The sequence below is a fragment of the Perognathus longimembris genome, chromosome 11 (genome assembly GCF_023159225.1).
Source record: "Perognathus longimembris pacificus isolate PPM17 chromosome 11, ASM2315922v1, whole genome shotgun sequence".
In the NCBI taxonomy this organism is placed as follows: domain Eukaryota; kingdom Metazoa; phylum Chordata; class Mammalia; order Rodentia; family Heteromyidae; genus Perognathus; species Perognathus longimembris.
The window spans coordinates 61,321,306-61,340,370 of NC_063171.1; the positions used below are offsets into that span (position 1 = coordinate 61,321,306).

General features: G+C 56.9%; 1 protein-coding gene across 1 annotated transcript in view; it reads left to right on the forward strand.

The window, feature by feature from the left end:
• The window catches only part of Cacna1s (calcium voltage-gated channel subunit alpha1 S), a 63,362-nt gene extending 44,555 nt beyond the window's left edge, over positions 1 to 18,807 (forward strand). The window contains 19 exon segments of the mRNA XM_048358252.1: positions 620 to 730; positions 1,278 to 1,361; positions 4,272 to 4,328; positions 5,419 to 5,547; positions 5,675 to 5,740; positions 6,347 to 6,438; positions 6,882 to 7,041; positions 8,581 to 8,708; positions 10,043 to 10,091; positions 10,093 to 10,216; positions 10,524 to 10,625; positions 11,447 to 11,548; positions 13,134 to 13,258; positions 15,234 to 15,364; positions 15,693 to 15,941; positions 17,032 to 17,117; positions 17,831 to 17,922; positions 18,010 to 18,132; positions 18,247 to 18,807. Coding sequence (XP_048214209.1) covers positions 620 to 730; positions 1,278 to 1,361; positions 4,272 to 4,328; positions 5,419 to 5,547; positions 5,675 to 5,740; positions 6,347 to 6,438; positions 6,882 to 7,041; positions 8,581 to 8,708; positions 10,043 to 10,091; positions 10,093 to 10,216; positions 10,524 to 10,625; positions 11,447 to 11,548; positions 13,134 to 13,258; positions 15,234 to 15,364; positions 15,693 to 15,941; positions 17,032 to 17,117; positions 17,831 to 17,922; positions 18,010 to 18,132; positions 18,247 to 18,498 — 2,262 coding nt within the window. The 3' untranslated portion in view covers positions 18,499 to 18,807.
• Positions 18,808 to 19,065: the final 258 nt, after the last annotated feature.

A 19,065-nucleotide genomic window follows, 5' to 3' on the forward strand; every position in this document is an offset into this window, starting at 1 on the left:
TGGGGTCTCGGGTAGCCATCTGGTCTACCTGGGAAGGTTTTTGTGGAAGACGTGAACCTCACCAGCTTTCTAAAAGTAGAAAGGGGGGGAAGGAGGTGAGAGAGGTTCTAGAGAACGAATGAGACACAGATTTACCGTGGGACATGGCTGTGGATTGGGGGGGGGGTCAAGGTCGTTGTCAAGGTCATCGATGGAAGTGCCTCTCCATCTGGGGCAGCGTGGTGACAGGAAGTGATGATACGGGAAGTGATGATAATAACCACCAAATCTAAGGCTCTGTCCAGCCCTGTACCAAAACAACTATATGGAAACTGTCCCCGAGTCCTCCTGCCCTAGTCACCGGGACTCATGTATGAGTGAGCTCGGGCCTTGCAGCCTTGAAATACACTCAGTAGGTCTTGAACTTGGAGAATCTCCCCTCCCCCCGCCTCTCTCTTTCAATGGAAAGGAGGGGAGCAAGGTTCAAAGATCTTAGTTACTGAAGCAGGATCCTGGATATCTGAGCGCAAACCAGGTGGGAAGGGGCGAGGGGCTGCCCAGGAAGAGGAAGTGCTCTGGGGATGGGATGTGAAGGCCAAGCCCCGCCCTCCCGGTGTACCTCTCCATGTTACCTCCGCAGCACTACAACCAATCCGAGGAGATGAACCACATCTCAGACATCCTCAACGTGGCCTTCACCATCATCTTCACTCTGGAGATGGTGCTCAAGCTCATGGCGTTCAAGGCCAGGGTGAGTGTCCAGGCATCAGGGCCCCACAGCATCCTCCCCCAGCCCTTCCTTCTCCTCACGGCTCCGCCACGCTAAGTTTGGCTCCCGAGTCGGTTAGCTCTTGGCCCACCTCTACTTCCCGGCACAGGTGAAACTACGGAATGGATGCTGGGTACCTCATCTCTGCCCCTTCTCGCAGCCAATCTTGGGGTCCTGCTTATTACCCTTCCGCCCTTGGGCTGGGGGTGGGGTTATCTTCACCAGTTTCTGTGGTTTACAAATCCACTCCCATGGTCCCTAATCCAGCCTAGGCACCCATCGGCTGTCAGTTCTGTTGCCAAACCTCAGGGGTCCCCATCTAGACCAACAACCTTCCCCCTCCCCTCCCCCCCAGCTTCTGCTAAAGAGCTGAGAGGAGAGGGGTGTGGGTAGGGGGGAACGTGGGGGAGGGGAGGGGCACCAGTGGACCGGCATCACCTCGGGTGGGAGTGGCGCCCCCTGCTGGCCGACGGAGCTTCCGCCTCCTCCAGAAGCTCAGTCCCTGCTCGCCCACTGCTTTCCTTCCCAGGGCTATTTTGGAGACCCCTGGAACGTGTTTGACTTCCTGATCGTCATCGGCAGCATCATCGACGTCATCCTCAGTGAGATTGACGTGAGTACCCAGAGGACGAGCGACCCCGGGGGGCGGGAAGGGAGGGAGGCCCCCACTCGTTCAGTCCCAGGACACGGGCGCCACGGGGCACCGTGCTGGTTACAGCGGCAGACATGGGGAGTAGAGACAGCGCAGGTACTCACGCGGTCACCGCCAGCGTCCTGGACTGCCTAGGGCAGAGCTGTGGTGGAAAGCCGCGGCTGTCTCGGGTTGGGTGTTGGGGAAGGTGTGGGCCCACCACGATCCACATGACGGGGTCAGGGCTGGGGGGAGAGGGTGAGAAGCGGTCGGCTTTGGATCTGGGACTGTGTGCTGGGCATGGGGGCCGTGGCCTCGGAGGCTGCGGACGAGACAGCTCTGCTCTGGATTGGTACCAGGCAGAGCCAGTGCAGGGGTGAAAGGGAGCAGGAGAGAGGAGGAAGGCAGGGGGGGAAGCGCCCATCTTCTGTGCCATCCCAGCCAGAGCCATGTGGGGCTCTACCTGGGGGTGGCTGACTGAGCCACGGGGGACCCTCACCCCCTGGAAACAAGCCGCAAAGCCAGGGGCTTCACCCACGTGCCGGGCTTCCTTCCCAACTCCTCACCGCTCAGTCCTAAGCGCCTTAGCCCTGCCACCCGTGCGTGAGCCTGATTTTGAGGGATCACAGTGGGGAGGGGGCCTCAGCTCTGGAGAGGCTAGGAAGGGGGGCAGCTGAGAGAAAGACCGCAGCTGTGAGGAAGGAGGCGGAGCTGAGCACTGGCAGGGGTGCCACCTTCTGGGGACTTGGCTGTCATGTCGTGGGGGGCGGGGCCTAGGAGCCCTGCTCACCCCTGTGCACAGATAGACAGTGCCAGACAGAGCTCCATCTGCTCCCGGCTGAGGAGGGATGGGACGAGGTGTGGACTTGCCAGGGAGAGAGAGAAAGAGGGGGGTGAGGAGGGAGGGAGAGAGAGAGAGAGAGAGAGAGAGAGACTGTTGAGCATTTCCATCTATGTTCACTGGGAACAATCGCATCCCAAGGCCCTGTGGTTTGCGAGTAGCACTTAATCACCAGCACCGTCAGGAGAGACCATTGAGCAGCCCAAACCACCCAAATTACAAATAATTACTTCCTGATAGTTGAGGGCTGTGTAGGAGGCCTGAATAAATCAAAGCAGTCTTCTTGGCTACCGGAGGGCAGAAGGACGTCATGGATCATTATCTGATTTATTTACTTTGTTTTTTATGTTTAAAAAAAATGTGATTGTGGGCTGGGAATATGGCCTAATGGTAGCGTGCTCGCCTCATATACATGAAGCCCTGGGTTCGATTCCTTAGCACCACATATATAGGAAGTGGCTCAAGTGGCAGAGGGCTAGCCTTGAGCAAAAAGAAGCCAGGGACAGTGCTCAGGCCCTGAATCCAAGCCCCAGGACTGGCAAAAAAAAACTAAACTAAAAATGTTATTGTTGTTATAAAGGTAATATACAGAGGGGTTACAGTTTCGTGAGTCAGGTAAACAGTCCGTTTCTTTTGGACAGTGTCCTCCTTTCCCTAACACCCTCTGACTTTTTTTTTCTTGAGTGGCAGATGTGCCTTACCAGGGTCATATGCTTAAAGTTAACGTTAGGATTGATTTCCATTCCTGAGTTGGGTTCAGCAATGTAATACCCATAATCCCAGCAACAGAGGAGATAGAGACAAAGGGTTACAGTTTGAGGCTGGCTCTGTTAGCATGAGACCCAATCTTGAAAAGACATTAAAAGCAAGAAAACCCAAAAACACAAAAAAAAAAACAGCTGCGGGTGTGGGTCTTGAGTAGTGGAGCCCTTGTCTAGCCGAGTTCAATTCTCAATACTGAAAAAAGGAATTGAATCACCTTTCTGACACATAAACAGAAAAGGTCAACCGTTGCAATGATATAGATTCTCCATCCTTCCAATACAGTCACGACTAGCCACGTGTGTCTACTGAGCACATTAAAACCTGGCTGGTGGAACTGAGAGACTGGATTGGAATTCGCTTGGCCGCCTGTGCCTGAGGCTGCTGTATGGACAAGTCTAGAACACAGCTGCCCTAGTGACTGCCCGTCAGATCACCCAGACAGCACACAAACCCCTAAAGCCAGGTGCTACCCTGTAGGATGGACTTCCCTGTAGAATGGGGCTCCCACGAAGGCCTGTATTTTAAGAAAAAAAAAATTCCAAGTAATTCTGACATGCACAGCCAGAAATGAGCCAGTGGTCCAAAGCAAAATGGCTCCGGCATGCTTGCGGGATGCCGCCACCGCACCAGCCTCAGACTCTGCAGAAATGGACATTCAACAAGTTCTTGTGACCCAGGGCTGCGGGGGAATGACTCCTCCTGAAATGTGGCCCAAGGGAGAAGCCTGGAGGGGGTGGGGGGATAGCTGTCTCCATACCCCCAAACCCCTGCTCTTTGAGAGCCTGGCCATTGACAGGTGAGCTGTAATCCTGGTCCAAGTCCTAGGCAGAGGGCCTCTGCTGGGGGCCCAGGCTCCCCCAGAGGGAGGGCCTCAGCCCAGCTTCAGGGCAAGAGGGGTGAATCCACTCAGAGTGATGCAGGAATTTCCCAGAATGCTCTTGGCAAGCGTGTCCCCGGCATCCCATAACCCTGGCGCAGGAAGAACTAGCCTTGTATCTGCAGCTGTAGAGTTGAGAAGGGGCCTGTCTGTGTGCAGTCTTCCCTCCCCTTCTTGTATCCTCGCCTAGCCTCTTGTTCCCACAGATCTCCGTCCTTCCTTCCCACCACCTCGGGCCCCTGATTACAACCACGGGAGTGGGAGGTGAGGGGGGGACTCACCTCCTGCCTCTTTTTCTCTCTTCAACTGTACCATGTGTCTGTCCTTCCTGACACCTCTCTTCATCTCCCTCCCATGTGTCCCTCCTCCTTCCTGTTCCTCCCCTCCCCTCGTCTCTTTTTCTCCACAGACTTTCCTGGCCTCCAGCGGGGGACTGTATTGCCTGGGTGGAGGCTGCGGGAACGTTGTAATTCCAGGCTGCATGAGCCCGTCTAGCACGTGGCCAACCAGCTCTGCCCTGCAGTTTGCATGCCCTAGCTGGCTGCATGCATGGCGTGGGGTGCCAAGCACTTCCAGGCTCCCTTCTTCTGGGGAGCGGGTCCACTGAGGGCCTGGCTGGGGGCGGTGGGGGCTCTGCATGGATGTGGTGGCCTCTTTTAACCCCTAGGGGCCACAGCAAGGGTCTCACCCAGCAGGGGAATCCAGCCCAGAGAGGACCGCTGTCACAGAACCTTAGTGACAGCTCACCAGGCACAAAGCCTGGGGGTGAGGGGAGACTTGGGGAGCAGGCCAGGGAGGCCTCTCTCTTCCCCAGTCATCTTGTGGTGAGGAAAGCTGGTGCGGCCCAGCGGCCGGTAGCTCACGCCTATAATCCTAGCTACTGAGGAAGTTGAGATCTCAGGATCCTTGGTTCGAAGCCAGCCTGGGGAGGAAAGTCCCTGAGACTCTCATCTCCAAGTAACCACCAGAAAACTGGAAGTGGCGCTGTGGTGGCTGGAAGCAGTAGAGCGCTGCTGGCCTTGAGCAAAAGAGCTCAGGGACGGCGCTCAGGCCCTGAGTTCAAACCCTGTAACTGACAAAAGAAAAAAGGCTGGCACAGGGCTAGCTAGGGCTTGCCTAAGCGGATACAGAGAATCCCCTAGAACTTAGGACTCCAGATCAGCCAGGCTTTGGGGGCACACCTCTGCATTGGAAGATTTGGGGGAGGGGGCACAGGTTGGCCCCTCAGTGGCAGCTTGAAGGGGGATGCGAGCCCCCCCCCAGGCCCCGGGGGAGCGGCAGTGGTCTGGCTGAAGCCTCGCCTCAAGGCAGAATCCCTGCTGCTGGCTGCTCTCAAGCACAGCCTGACGCCGCGCCCACCCCGCTCCCCGCTGACCAGTCCCAGAGCCCTGGGCCCCAGATGGCCCAGAGCTAGCGGCCAGCAGGGGCCCGGAGGTGGGGCTGGACACCCCCCCCCCGCCATGACTCACCCACCGCACCCCCTGCCCGCCCCGCCTCACTCCTGAGGCCCCCCCCCCCACTGACCTGACCTCTGGGGCTGCCACCTCGCCTCGCAGGACCCCGACGAGAGCGCCCGCATCTCCAGCGCCTTCTTCCGCCTGTTCCGCGTCATGAGGCTCATCAAGCTGCTGAGCCGGGCCGAGGGAGTGCGCAACCTGGTGTGGACGTTCATCAAGTCCTTCCAGGTGCGGCGCGGCGGCGTGCCGGGACCCCTGGCCTGCCCTGCTGCGGAGGAAGGTGGGCCGAGGGGCGGGCCGGGGGGGTGGTGGGGGAGGGCTGGGGCTACCGTTCCCTTCTCCTCCTCCTCTGCAGGCTCTGCCCTACGTGGCCCTGCTCATCGTCATGCTCTTCTTCATCTACGCCGTCATCGGCATGCAGGTGAGCCCACGCCCCTGGGGGACGCTAGTCCCCGGGAGAGGGGGCGTCTTGGGCCTGGGGAACCCTAACCAGCAGGGGGATGGGACCCTTCCTCTGCTCTGCCCCCTCATCCCAGCGGCCCAGGGAGCAGCACCCTGGCTCAGCAGGACTCTGTATAGCCCGATGCCTGGGGTTGGGGACAGGGCCAAGATGCCACCCTGGCAGGTGATAAACGGCAGTGGTCAGAGCTCCAAGGACTTGTCCCGGCCCTGGCCCTGAGTCCCGCCCACACCGTGACTTCCCGGGCCCTCCTTCTCCAATGGGACGCACTGGTCCGGCTTTTCTCTGGTTCGCTAGGAAGAATGTTGTGATCTAGAAAAGAAACCCCGGCTGATCTGGTTTTAGATCTGGCCTGAAGAGAAGGGGGGAGGGTAAGGGGAGGTGAATTGTGGGAGGTTGGGGAAAGGGGGGGGAGGTTGGGGTAAGGGGAGGGGAGTTAGGGAGAGGGGAGGGGAGGGGAGGGGAGTTAGGGAGAGGGGAGGGGAAGGGCAGCAAAGGCAGACGTCAAGGAGAGATAGGAGCCGAGGGAGCCAGCCGCCTGTACCAACAGATCTTTGTGCTTCACAGATGTTTGGAAAGATCGCCATGGTGGATGGGACCCAAATAAACCGGAACAACAACTTCCAGACCTTTCCCCAGGCCGTGCTGCTGCTCTTCAGGCACAGTCCTCCTGCCCCCACCCCCACCCCCTCCAGCCCGGCCCTCTTGCTCTGTTCCACCTGCACTGGAGACAGAGCTCAGCCCACCCCCCCACCCCCGTCTGCCCTGCACCCCAAGGCCCCTCACCCTGGCTTCATGGCCCGGCTGTCAGTTCTTACCTCTCCACCAGTGCTGCCCGTTCCTCCAGCCTCACCCCAGAACCAGAGCCGCCAGGCCGCCCCGGCCCTGCCCTCCCCACTGCTCTGTGACCCCAGCGCTGGAGGAGGGAGGAGGGAGGGCAGCTAGCAGGGCGCCCCCACCCCCATGCCTAAGCCTGCAGGGCCTGCAACCCTGGGCATTGGCCCCCAGTCTGCTCCTTTGCTGTCCCACCAAGCCGCGGGCTCCCGGTGGCCAGGCCGGGGCAGGGCCCAACGGCAGCTCTCTCTCCGCTCCTCTCCTGCAGATGCGCCACGGGGGAGGCCTGGCAGGAGATCCTGCTAGCCTGCAGCTACGGGAAGCTGTGTGACCCCGAGTCAGACTACGCCCCCGGGGAGGAGTACACGTGCGGCACCGGCTTCGCCTACTACTACTTCATCAGCTTCTACATGCTCTGCGCCTTCCTGGTGAGATGCAAGGGGGGGGGGAGGGGGAGGGGGAGGGGGCCTGGAGAAGCAAGGGCTGGGGCCTGCCAGGGCTCTGGACAGCCTTGTCCCCTCCAGGGACCCAGTGGAGCTCTGGCGCGCTGGTCCCGTGCCCCTCCTCTCTGGATCTCTTGGTTCGTGAGCCCTTTTTCTTGCCCCAGAGGCATTACAGACAGTTCCTACCGCATACGTAGTGTATATAATAGGTATGCCACATGCATTACGTACACGTGCACGTAGGTGCTTTTATGTGTTTCTTAGCCATTAGACATCAAGAGGAATTTAAAGAGGCCATGTCCCTAATGGGTAGGGGCTCCCCATAAAGACATTTACCCCTATGTACTCATGGGATGAGAACGTTACCCTATCTTGTGGACTGAAACTCCGCAAACTGGTTGGGGTTAACCCACACACAATGGTGCTTGCCTCCTGCTATTCTCTGAACCCAGCTCCATCCAGCTACGTGGAGTCACAGAGGTAGGAGAGGCACAGTCTGAGGCTGGCCCAGGAAAAAGCACAAGACCCTAGCTGAAAAGAGGTGGGGGTGGGGGGAAGCAAAAGGTTTGAGGACTCGTGGTTCAAGTGGTAGAGTGAGGCCTGAGAAAAAATGGAATGTAGAGAAAGGGGAAGGAAAGAAGGAGGGAAGAAAGAAAGAAAGGAAGAAGGAAGGAAGGGAGGGAGGGAGGGAGGGAGGGAGGGAGGGAGGGAGGGAGGGAGGGAGGGAAGAGAGAGAGAAGGAGGGAGGAAGGGAGGGAGGGAGGGAGGGAGGGAGGGAAGAGAGAGGGAAGGAGGAAGGGAGGGAGGGAGGGAGAGAGGAAGGAAAGAAGGAAGGAAGGAAGAAAGAAAGGAAGTAGGAAGGAAGAAAGGGAGGGAGGAAGGAAGGAAGAAAGGGAGGAAGGAAGGGAGAGAGGGAGGGAGGGAGGGAGGGAGGGAGGAAGGAAGGAAGGAAGGAGAAAGGGAATAGGAAAAGGGATTAGAAGCTGAGCAGTGTCAGTCGTGAGGCTTTCCAAAGGAAGGCCTTGCTGGGCCCTTCTTCCTACTGTTTTATTTTTTCCTAAATTCGTTCAAAACCTTTGATCGCCTGTGTGTGCCCAGCCCTGGATTCTGCTCAGAGACCCAAATCATGAATAAGCCCTATTCCCGACTTGGTGGAGCTCACAGGGACAAGGAGAGTCCATGAGCACACAAGCCTCACAGTTCCTATGGGCCCTCAGTTTGGACAGACAGACAGACATTGCGAGCGGGCCTAGGCGAGGCCCCGAGGAGGGCAGAGCACGTCCGGGTGGGGGCCACCAGCCAGGACTGGAGAAGCTGACGGAGAAGGCTCAGGCTGGGTGGAGAGAAGCTGTACGTGCAGGGACGCAGAGGCGGGGCCAGCCTGGCTTCCTGGGGACTGTGGGCTGAGCAGAAGGGTCCGGACGAGGGCTACCGTGGCCCCGCACCCCGTGGACGCCTCCCAGCCCCCTCCAGTCCCCACAGCCCCTGCCTTTCCTGTGGGAACCGGCAGTCTTCTTCTTGCAGATCATCAACCTCTTTGTGGCTGTCATCATGGACAACTTTGACTATCTCACGCGGGACTGGTCCATCCTGGGTCCTCATCATCTGGACGAGTTCAAGGCCATCTGGGCCGAGTATGACCCGGAGGCAAAGTGAGTCCAGTCAGGGTTCCCTGGAGACCCCCCCTCTCTTCTCCTTTCTTCCACCCAAGGGCTCAACCTAGGGCATGAGCTGGAAAGGACCTGCAGCCCCCCATGGGGGAGAGATGCTGGGCTTCCGAGGTCGAGCCTCTACTTGGCCTCACACTGCCTATCCCAGTGTGTTCTGCTGAGGACTGAACTCAGTTAAAAAGCAAAGTCCCTGGTCCCACCCAGACAGGAGGGTCAGAATCCATGTTTCCAGGTGCCGTGTCAAACCCATGTAATGCTCACAACAGCCCCATGACACAGACTGGCTGATCATTTAAGTGTCACCAGTGAGGAAAGTGAGACTCAGAGAGATCCGTCGTGCCCTGGCCTACGCAGTCAGGGAAGAGATGGGACCAAGATTCCAGGCGGGTCTGTCCAGGGGTGTCCTTGAGCAGCTGGGCTTTGCCACGTGTGTGTTAGGGGGATCAGAACCAGCCCTCCAACAAGCCCTAACCCAGCCCCCTGCCACAGACACCAAACAGTGCAGCTCCTTTAACAGCCAGCCCAGAGAAAGCGGGGACCATACTTAGGTCCTTCCGACATGATTTTTCTCAAGGCAGCGCCCTCCCCCCGCCCCCCGCCCCCCTCCCCCCCCACGACGCCCTTGCCTTGGTACTGGGCTCATCCAGCCTTTCTGGTTGCTCTGCTTTATGCTTCTTTGGCAGGGGCCATAGTTTCAATGAAAACATGGTTTCTAGCTCCCAAGCAGTCCCTGGAAATGGGCCTGCACACACACACACACACACACACACACACACACACACACTCCTTGATCTACTTGGAGATCCTCTACCCAAGAGGACACCCCTAAAGAGAGATCCTCCAGCTGAAACAGAGCACCACTCCTGCTAGTGGGCAAAGTGCATCCAACCCTCATCTCTTCTTTAAAAAGATGCTAGGTCTGGGTGCCGGTGGCTCACGCCTGCCATCCTAGCTACGTAGGAGGCTGAGATCTAAGGACTGCGGTTTGAAGCCAGCCTGGGCAGGAAAGTCTGTGAGACTCTTACCTCCAATAACAGCCACAAGTGGAGTTGTGGTTCAAGTGATAGAGCGCTAGCCTGGAGCAAAAGAAGCTCAGGGATAACGTCCAGACCCTAAGTTCAAGCCCCGTGAGGACCCGCACACGCAAAAATAATTTTTTTTTAAAGGATGCTAGGCTCCCTCATCCTCAACCAAGTTGGAAGACAAGGAAGTCTCCTCCCCCGTGCCGGGCCCCCCTTCCCTCTGGCCCCTCTCTGAGCAGGAGGGAGGGCGTGCGTGCGTGCGTGCGTGCGTGCGTGCGTGTGTGTCCTCCGCAGGGGGAGGATAAAGCACCTGGATGTGGTGACCCTGCTGAGGAGGATCCAGCCCCCCCCTAGGCTTCGGGAAGTTCTGCCCACACCGCGTGGCATGCAAGGTAACCGGCGGCGCAGGCGGCCAGGCGGGGGTGGCATCCTGGGAGAAGACGAGGCGCAGGGCAGCTGGCGGGGTGGGTGGGTGGGTGGGTGGAGGAGGGCAGGGATTTCCTGCCTCCCCAGGCCAGCTCCCATCACCGAGACAAAGATAAGCACAGAGTCCTTGGCGACGTTCCACGTGGGCGACACAGCGGTCACGAGCCGCCGCCCCAAGGGCGCGAGTCTTGATGGCGTTGCCCTGCATCATTCCAAGCCCTGGTGGAGGGGAGTCCCCGTCGGCCGACACCCCAGCCCTCAGATCCCTGTCCCTCCCGGGCCACACGGCAGGTCAGGTGACCCGCTGAGCTTGGCCCGGCCTCAGCTGCCGCCTGTCCCCCCCGCACAGCGCTGGTGGGCATGAACATGCCCATGAACAGCGATGGCACGGTCACCTTCAACGCCACGCTCTTCGCCCTGGTGCGCACGGCGCTCAAGATCAAGACGGAAGGTGAGGGAGGGCCCCTCTCTTCCCCCCGGGGGACGCTTGCTCACGTGGACTCTGCCAGGTTCTCAAAGCAAGAGCCCCAGGAGGGCGCGGAGGAGCTCAGACCATGGCCCGGTCCCCCTCGGGGCTCAGAGGAAGCTGGGGAACCCTCTCTCTCAGCAGGGCGAGGCCGCTGAGGACCCGTTCCCTCTCTCTGTAGCTAACGGTCTGGGGGCTGGAGGAACACCTCTGCCAGCACAGGGCTCCCCTGGAGTGGGCTCTGGGCCCGGGGCTGGGGTACAGCCCAGTGGTGTCGGGCAGGCTGCTGGGAGTCTACCCTTGACTCTCCTAAATCTATAGATCCTCACCTACCGGGACGGCGGACATGACAGGAGTGGCGGAAGGAATAAGGATGGGATCGGGGCCTGAGGCATCCATGGACAGGCTCCTTGGGAAGGATGTGGGGAGGAGTACATTAGAGCAGCAGAAAGGCAGCCTGGGGCGGGGGGGGGGGTCCTTGTAAGAGAGTGTAAGGGAATTGGAGGTTGGTGGGAGGAGGCAGGAGATGGACAGCCTTCAAGGTTAACCACTCTGGCACTGGAAGCCAAGGCCTATGGAGAGTAAGTGAAGGCCCCACGGGTTGGGCTACAAGTCAGGGGACAATGATGCCCTTGTCCCATTATCAGGACCCAGCTGAAGAACACCACGGATGAACTCGGAGCCATGTTTGCTCCAAGCGTGGCTTGGCTCTTGGGAGAGCTTGGGGAAAGGTCAGTGGCTATACAGAGCGCAGGCAGCTTGGCCTGGATGGTCTGAGGACCACTCTTACCTTTCCCTGGCCCCAGGTAACTTCGAGCAAGCTAATGAGGAGCTGAGAGCCATCATCAAGAAGATCTGGAAGAGGACCAGCATGAAGCTACTGGACCAGGTCATCCCTCCCATTGGAGGTGGGTGTGGCTTCAGGAAGATGCGGAAAGGGGACAGTGGTGTCAACAAGATGCTCCAAGAAAGGAGGGGCAAAGGTGTCCCTCAACTTCCTAATTGTCACACAACTGACAGGAACTTCAGACCCACCATGAAAAGTGTTTCAAGAAACTTTACAAAAAGAGTCTCACCAAGCCGAGGTTTAGCAGTAATTCACTTTAGTAAAACACAATAAAGTTTGGGGGACACAGGAAGAGAAGAAGAAATATCTCCTGCTTGACACACACACGAGAATCAAAAGAATCAAATCCTAGCTGGTGGCTCATGCCAATAACCTAGCTACTCAGGAGGCTGAGATCTGAGAACTGCAGTTCAAAGCCAGCCCGGGCAAGAAAGTCTGTGAGATTCTTATCTCCAATTACCATTGGAAAATGGAAGTGGTGCCGTGGCTCCAAGTTGTAGAGTGCCAACCTTGAGCAAAAGAGGTCAGGGACAGTGCCCAGGACCTGAGTTCAAGTCCCATGGCAGACCAAAAATAAGTCAAAAGAATAATCAAATCTTTATGTTAATGAGATGGGACACTACTTATGGTCTAGCATTCCCTAATTATTCTGCTGAGTTTCCAGTCATTGAGACAATGGGCTTAGAATGGGTTTGTTACCCAAAACACGGAGGCTTCTATTTGTCCAATCTGTCCCTTAAGGGTTTACAGATTCTTTAATGGGTACCAGTGGCTCATAACTGTAATCCTAGCTATTCAGGATGCTGAGAACTGAGGATCATAGCTCAAAGCCAACCCTAGCAGGAAAGTCCAGGAGAATTTTATCTCCAATCAACCACCAAACAAACTAACAAACAAAAGAATATCCTCGAGCTGGGTACCAGTGGCTCATACCTGTGATCCTAGCTACTCAGGAGGCTGAGATCTGAGGATTGCAGTTCAAAGCCAGCCCAGGAAGTTTATGAGTTCTTATCTCCACAACACTACTCAGAAAGAGAAGAAATGAGAAGCTCAGAGACAGTACTCAGCCCCCTGAGTTCAAGCTCCAAAATGGGCCAAAAAAAAAAAAAAAAAAAGCTGGAAGTGGAGCTGTGGCTCAAGTGGTAGAACACCAGCCTGGAGTGCAAAAGCTCAGGAATAGCACCTGGGCCTAGGCCCTAGGTTCAAACCCCAAAACCAGCACCGAAAACATAAACAAGAATGTACAGCTTCTTATCGTCCAAAATAAGAAGGCAGACTCACCACTAATTCTGACTCCTTAGTCTTAGAACTGAGCGTGTAGAAGGAGAAGGGAGGGTACATGGGAGAACAGCTAGCTGTGTCAGCTTTGATTGCCGGGTTCTGTTTTAACTCCTTATCCACTTCATCTATGTGGTCTCACAAGTAGTTCTACAAGAATCTGAGACTAGTCAAGAGCACTGTAACGACCTTAGCTAGACTCCCATGGGCACCTGTAGGGCAGCACCTGGCAGGTGTCAGGGTGGGAAGTGCCCACCCATTGACTCAGCCAGCAAGGCCAGGCAGGGCTTCGGTGCCCGGCTACCCCCCTCCCCCCCGCACCCACCTGAACTCGGTGTCAGAGCCTGCTTCCCTTGGCTCCTCTGCAGATGACGAGGTCACCGTGGGGAAGTTCTATGCCACCTTCCTCATCCAGGAGCACTTCCAGAAGTTCATGAAGCGCCAGGAGGAATATTACGGCTATCGGCCCAAGAAGGACACGGTACAGATTCAGGTAAGCCCAACCCAGGACAGTTCCTTGGGGTCCCCTCCCCCCACCCACCCCAGCCCGCACCTCACCCCTGCTGGTCCACAGCTCCAAGATCCAGATGCTCGTGTGTCCCCGGGCTGGAGAGGGAGAGAGGCAGAGGAGGAGGGAGGGAGGCTGGAGGAAAGGAGATGACAATCTGGGAGGGTCCACAAGGAAAGCAGAAGCAGGAGTTCCTCCTCTCTGGATGACAGGCCCAGGAATGGAGGGTCTTCTCAAAGGAGAGGTGTTAGGTGAGGGCTGCAGTCTCCGTCTCAGGAGAAAGCAGGTCTCTCCTGAGACTTGAAATAAACCCATTGTGTACGAAAAGAAAATGTTAGAACTTCGCGTTTTATCTCATGTGGTTTTTACTTCTCTGTTTTATGCTCATTTTGATGCACAAAGCCTACCAATTCAAAAAGTAAACAGGCTTTGGGCCGTGTGCTCACAAATTTATTTGAATTGCCATTTTTATTTTGAAATCTTATGCTTTAAAAAGATACAAGTATGAAGCTATATATATATATATATGTATGTAAATATACATATGCGGATATACATACATATGTCTGTATGTAGTACTGGGGCTTGAACTCACGGCCCTCATTTGCTGGATTTGCCTTCTCAGTTGGTGCAATGCCTCCAGTACAACCATTTTGCTGGTTAAGTGGAGTCTTTTCTGCCTTGGCACGCTTTGAACTATGATTCTCCAGGTCTCAGGCTTGAGCCACAAGTCCCCTGCCAACTCAGAACATTTAATTGTATATTTCCTGCAAGCAGCATTCCCCTACATAATTCTCCACAAACACAGTATACCCATTGAACACAGGAAGCTAATGTGGATGTCTTACTGCTGTGTGAATGTCAGACTTCATTCAAGCTTCACCAGTTGTCCCAATAATATCCTTTAGAGTAAAGGGATCCATTCCAGACTCACATAGCACATTCAGTTACCATGTCCCCTTAGTCTCTTCTCCTTGGAGCAGCTCCTCGGTACTACAATCTTGACCCTTAGAAGATTATAGGTGAGATGTCACTCCAGTTAAGTTGTCCCATTTTGATTTGTCTTATTGCTGGTAACTCAAACTTTGATCATACCAAAGATGGACATGGTGATTCAAGCCTGTAATCTTAGCTACTTGAGAGTCAAAGATCGGGGAATTTCAGTTCAAGACCAGCCCAGGCAAAAAAGAACTTCACAAGAGCCCATGCCAACCAATGGGTTAGCACGGCGGCATATACCAGGTATCCTAGCTACTAGGGAAACATGAGTAGGAGAATTGCAACCCAAGCTGACTTGGGCACAAAGGAAGGACAGATCTTGAAAAACCACCAAAATAAATGGCTGGAAGCATGGCTCAATGGTAAAGCACCTGCCTAGCAATAGCAAAGGAAGGCCTGAGTTCAATCTTCCCCAAAAAATACAACAATGGAAAAACAACAGAAAGCAATTTCTCCACCAGAGGCCTAAGTAGGGCATGAAATCTCCACCCATAGTCCCCAAAACAAAAACAGAAACTCTTTGGGAAGAATTAGATGTGCAGACTATTGAAAGAAGCAGAGCCAGGCGCTGGTGGCTCACACCTATAATCCTAGCTACTCAGGAGGATGAGATCTGAGGATCATGGTTCAAAGCCAGCCCAAGCAGGCAAGTCTGTGAAACTCTTACCTCCAATAAACTGCTTTTTTTAAAAAAAGCCAGAAGCGGAGCTATATCTCAAGTGGTAGAGCACTAACCTTAAGCAAGAGCAGCTCAGAGACAGTGCTCGGGCCCAGAGTTCAAGCCCCAGAACTGGCAACAGAAAGTTAGAAAGACCAGAGCAGGCCTGGGGACCCCACAGACACCCCTGTGACACGGCTGGGTCGAAGGGAGGGCAGGGGATGAGACATGAGCGGGGCCAGCAGCTCCAGTCTCCACTCGTGGAGACCGGAGGCGTGAGCAGGTCCCGTGACCACCCCCCAGGCTGGACTGCGGACCATAGAGGAAGAGGCGGCCCCCGAGATCCACCGCACCATCTCAGGAGACCTGACGGCGGAGGAGGAGCTGGAGAGGGCTGCCGTGGAGGCCGCCATGGAGGAGGGGAATATTCCGGGGTGAGTGAGGGCCATGACTACCGCTGGCGGCCTAGACAGGGGAGCGGCAGCAGCCGAGGGCGAGGCGCTCCACCCAACGAGAGAACCCACGACGCCACTGTCTCCACCCCACCATCGGCGGCTCTTGGGACTCGGAATCCGTGGCCACCCCACCAAAGCATCAGACAGAACTCACCCTTTCCTGCCATCCCCAAACCCGTGGCCACGTTCTATACCCAAGGGCCTCATCCTTCAATTCCTCTGGCCATCAAGACTTACCTCCAGTCCCACTCTCTGTTCCCACACCATTTGCCCCAGAGTGACAGCCCTGTCCTCTTTGCCTCCAGAGGACCGGAGGTCTCTTTGGCCAAGTGGACAACTTCATGGAAAGGACCAACTCCCTGCCCCCGGTCATGGCCAACCAAAGACCCCTTCAGTTTGCGGAGATAGAGATGGAGGAGCTAGAGTCACCTGTCTTCTTGGAAGACTTCCCTCATGAGCCAAGAACCCACCCTCTTGCTCGGGCCAACACCAACAACGCTAATGCCAATGTTGCCTATGGCAACAGCAACCATAGCAACAACCAGCTGTTTTCCAGGGTAATAGTGGCAACTGCTGGTTTGGGGGGGGCAGCAGGGTGGAGGGCTTGGATAGGACTTGAAGGGGTTAAGCTTAGCGGGCTCCATGCTTGATTGATAGGAGGCATCCTGAGATTGACAAGGTGGCCTTTGTTTGCCTTGGGGACCAGTCTGCATCTTAGGAGGCAGGCTTGGCCAGTAGGGGGCAGCCTCGTGTCAACGTTCATTCCACGTCTGAGCTGCAACTGGACACACGGCTGGTTAGAAGTACAGGGTCTCCCGCGGCAAGCGGTTCACACGACAGAACATAAAGGTTCAGTCGTTGGATTTGGGTTCCCAGGAGAGCTCGCTGCTCTCACCAACTGCAGGCTGTAGGCTAAATATAATCTGTGATTTCCTGAGTGTCATGAAAAGCAGCCGGATGAGGGGAGGAGTCACCCTATCCTGGGTGGGCTCCGCGCAGAGCTTCTCTTCCAGACAGGAGGCCAGCTCAGTGCAGATCTCTTTGGAGCAGCATGAGACGGAAGCCAGTTGAGTGGCTACAACCTAGGAGCAGGCTGCCCCCGCCCGGCTCCAGCCAGAGGGGCCATTCAAAGCCAGCTCGAAGGCTTCCTAGTGCGTGCGTCTTTGCGTCGCCAGGGTGCTACATGGAGAAGAAATATAGGAGCACCAGAGTGTTCTTTGGGAGGTGTCACGTGATGACAAATAATTGCATAGATTAGATGTCCTGAGAGGAGAGGTGATAGCGATCGCCCCGCAGAACCCAGCTTCGGAGCTGTCAGAAACCCCAGTGTCTGTGGGTGGGGCACACAACTGCTGGTGATTGTAAAAGCTTCCTAATGAGAACCAGGGTCTCGAGGGTTGTGAGGATGTGGAAAGGGAAGAAGGAGCATTGAGCAGAAGTAGAGACGGCCGTCTCTTTGGCTTATTCCTCCAGAGCCAGGGTTGGCTGGGCAAAGAGCTGGGTGCCTCTGCCCTGCACTACATCACCACCGGCTACATCACCAGCGCCAGCAGGGAGAGGGGGAGAGGACCGCAGAGGGAATGGCGTGCTGGAGAGCCAGCAGCCTTCTCTGGTTCACCGCGCTCGCTCTCTCGTTTCCATTTCAGTGTCTGCTATGAAGAGGAGTTCCCCGGAGAGGCGGAGACGCCTGCGGCCAGGGGAGGAGCCTTCGGCCAGCCCCGCAGGGCCCTGGGTCAGTCGGTCCCTTCCGCGTGCTGAGGAGCCTTCTTCTAAAGGAGGAACCGGGGAGTCTGGCAGGAAGGGCTGCTTCGAGCTGGTGCTGGGCCCGGAACTGGAGCATCGTGCTCCTGCCAAGGAGGGTCCCAGCTAGGAGCTGGGAGCAGGGCACCCTCTCACGGGTCTTCTTCCATAGGCTTGCCAGAACACTCGTCTCGCCCCACGCGAGGCCTCTTCTCCAGGGCCCAGCGTGAGGCCACTTCCTCCAGGCTCCGGGGTAGATGACAGCTGGACTCCAGGGCCCTTCAGTGGATGATCTTGCCATCCTCTAAGGGGTCCTGGACTGCTGTGTCACTGAACCTGGGCCACTGTGGGAGCCCAAGGATGGTAGGCTGGGACCCAACGGTGATGAACTCATGCTCTCTCTCTCTCTCTCTCTCTCTCTCTCTTTCACACACACACACACAGACGCACACACTTTGGTGCATAGGTATGGACACCCTAAAGAACCATTTAGCTGAAGACTCCACCCTCAGTTCTTCTCCCAAACCCACAGGGACAGAGCCAGGCAAAGAGGGCCAAGGCAGTTCTGCCTGGCCTACAGTGGTCTGGGCCCCAACGCATGTCCACCCTCTAAGCCACCTTCTGTGGCTGGACGAGTGAGACAGGGGACCCAGAGCTCTGGGCAGGAGTCATGGACCCCACGTACTCTTGCCCACTTTGCCACAGGACCCCACAGCGCACCCCAAGTGGACACTCTGGAAGGACGGCTGACCTCAAGGAGAATGCCCAGAGGCCAGGCACCTACTGCCACATGCCAGGTAACAGGGCAGAGGCCCTCCATCCCTGCCCAAGCTAGGTGTGGGGCTACAGCCGGGGGCGGGTCAAGCAGCAAGCTGTCCATTCAGCCTTCCGAGCACCAAGAGAGGAAGAGCCCCACAGCAGAGGCTCAGGAAACCCCGCACAGCAGGCCCCCTGAGGACAGCGCCCCCAGACGTCCAGCTCCGGCAACAGCCCTGCTGATCCAAGAGGTGAGGTGGGGCTGAGACGCAGCGGTGGACTGCAGGGAGAGGGTGGGTCCCCCCGGGTGGGTCCCCCCCCCCCCCCCCCCCGAGGAGCCCACCCAGCCTCCTCTCCTCCCACAGGCCCTGATCCGAGGAGGCCTGGACTCCTTGGCAGCAGATGCTAACTTTGTGGTGGCCACAGGCCAGGCCCTGGCCGATGCCTGCCAGATGGAGCCAGAGGAGGTGGAGGCGGCAGCTACAGAGCTACTGAGAGAACGGGAGTCCCGGGAGGGCACGTCCAGCGTGCCGGGAGGCCGGAGCCGCCAAGCTTCCCTGGGTAGCCTCAGTCAACCGCAGGGCTCCCAGGAGGCCCTGATTCCTCCTGGGCTGTGAAGTCTGTTCAGAATGGCCACGGGCTTAGAACTGGCATGACCAAGGGGCGAGAGGGGCCGTAGTGGAGAAGGACTCACCCCACACAGCACCTGCCCTCCCTCTAGGCAGCCAGAGGCAGAGCTGAGCAGGGTGGTCAGGAACCACCATCTCCAAAAGCTAGGAGTGTGTGCTGAGGCACGACAGGCCCCGCCCCTCACCAGCAAGAAGCCTGATTGGATGCAACTTCGAAGGTCATGCAAAAACGGGCCGTCTGTCACAAGGCCACGCCCACTAGCAGACATTAAAATCACCCAGTCTGTGATACCCGTACCTAGCCTCTGCTTGTCTTTCCCCTCTCTCTCTCTCTCTCTCCATCCCCCTCTCTCTCCTCTCTCTCTCTCTCTCTCTCTCTCTCTCTCTCTCTCTCTCTCTCTCTCTCTCTCTCTCTCTCTCTCTCCCCTCCATTCCCTTTTCCTTGGGGTTCTTCTGAAAGTTCAGGATCAGGCCCACTGTGGAGTGACCCGTGGCCTAAGCAGCACCCCCACACCCTGGCCACCCCACAGCCAACCTTCTTTGAGGCTATGAGCC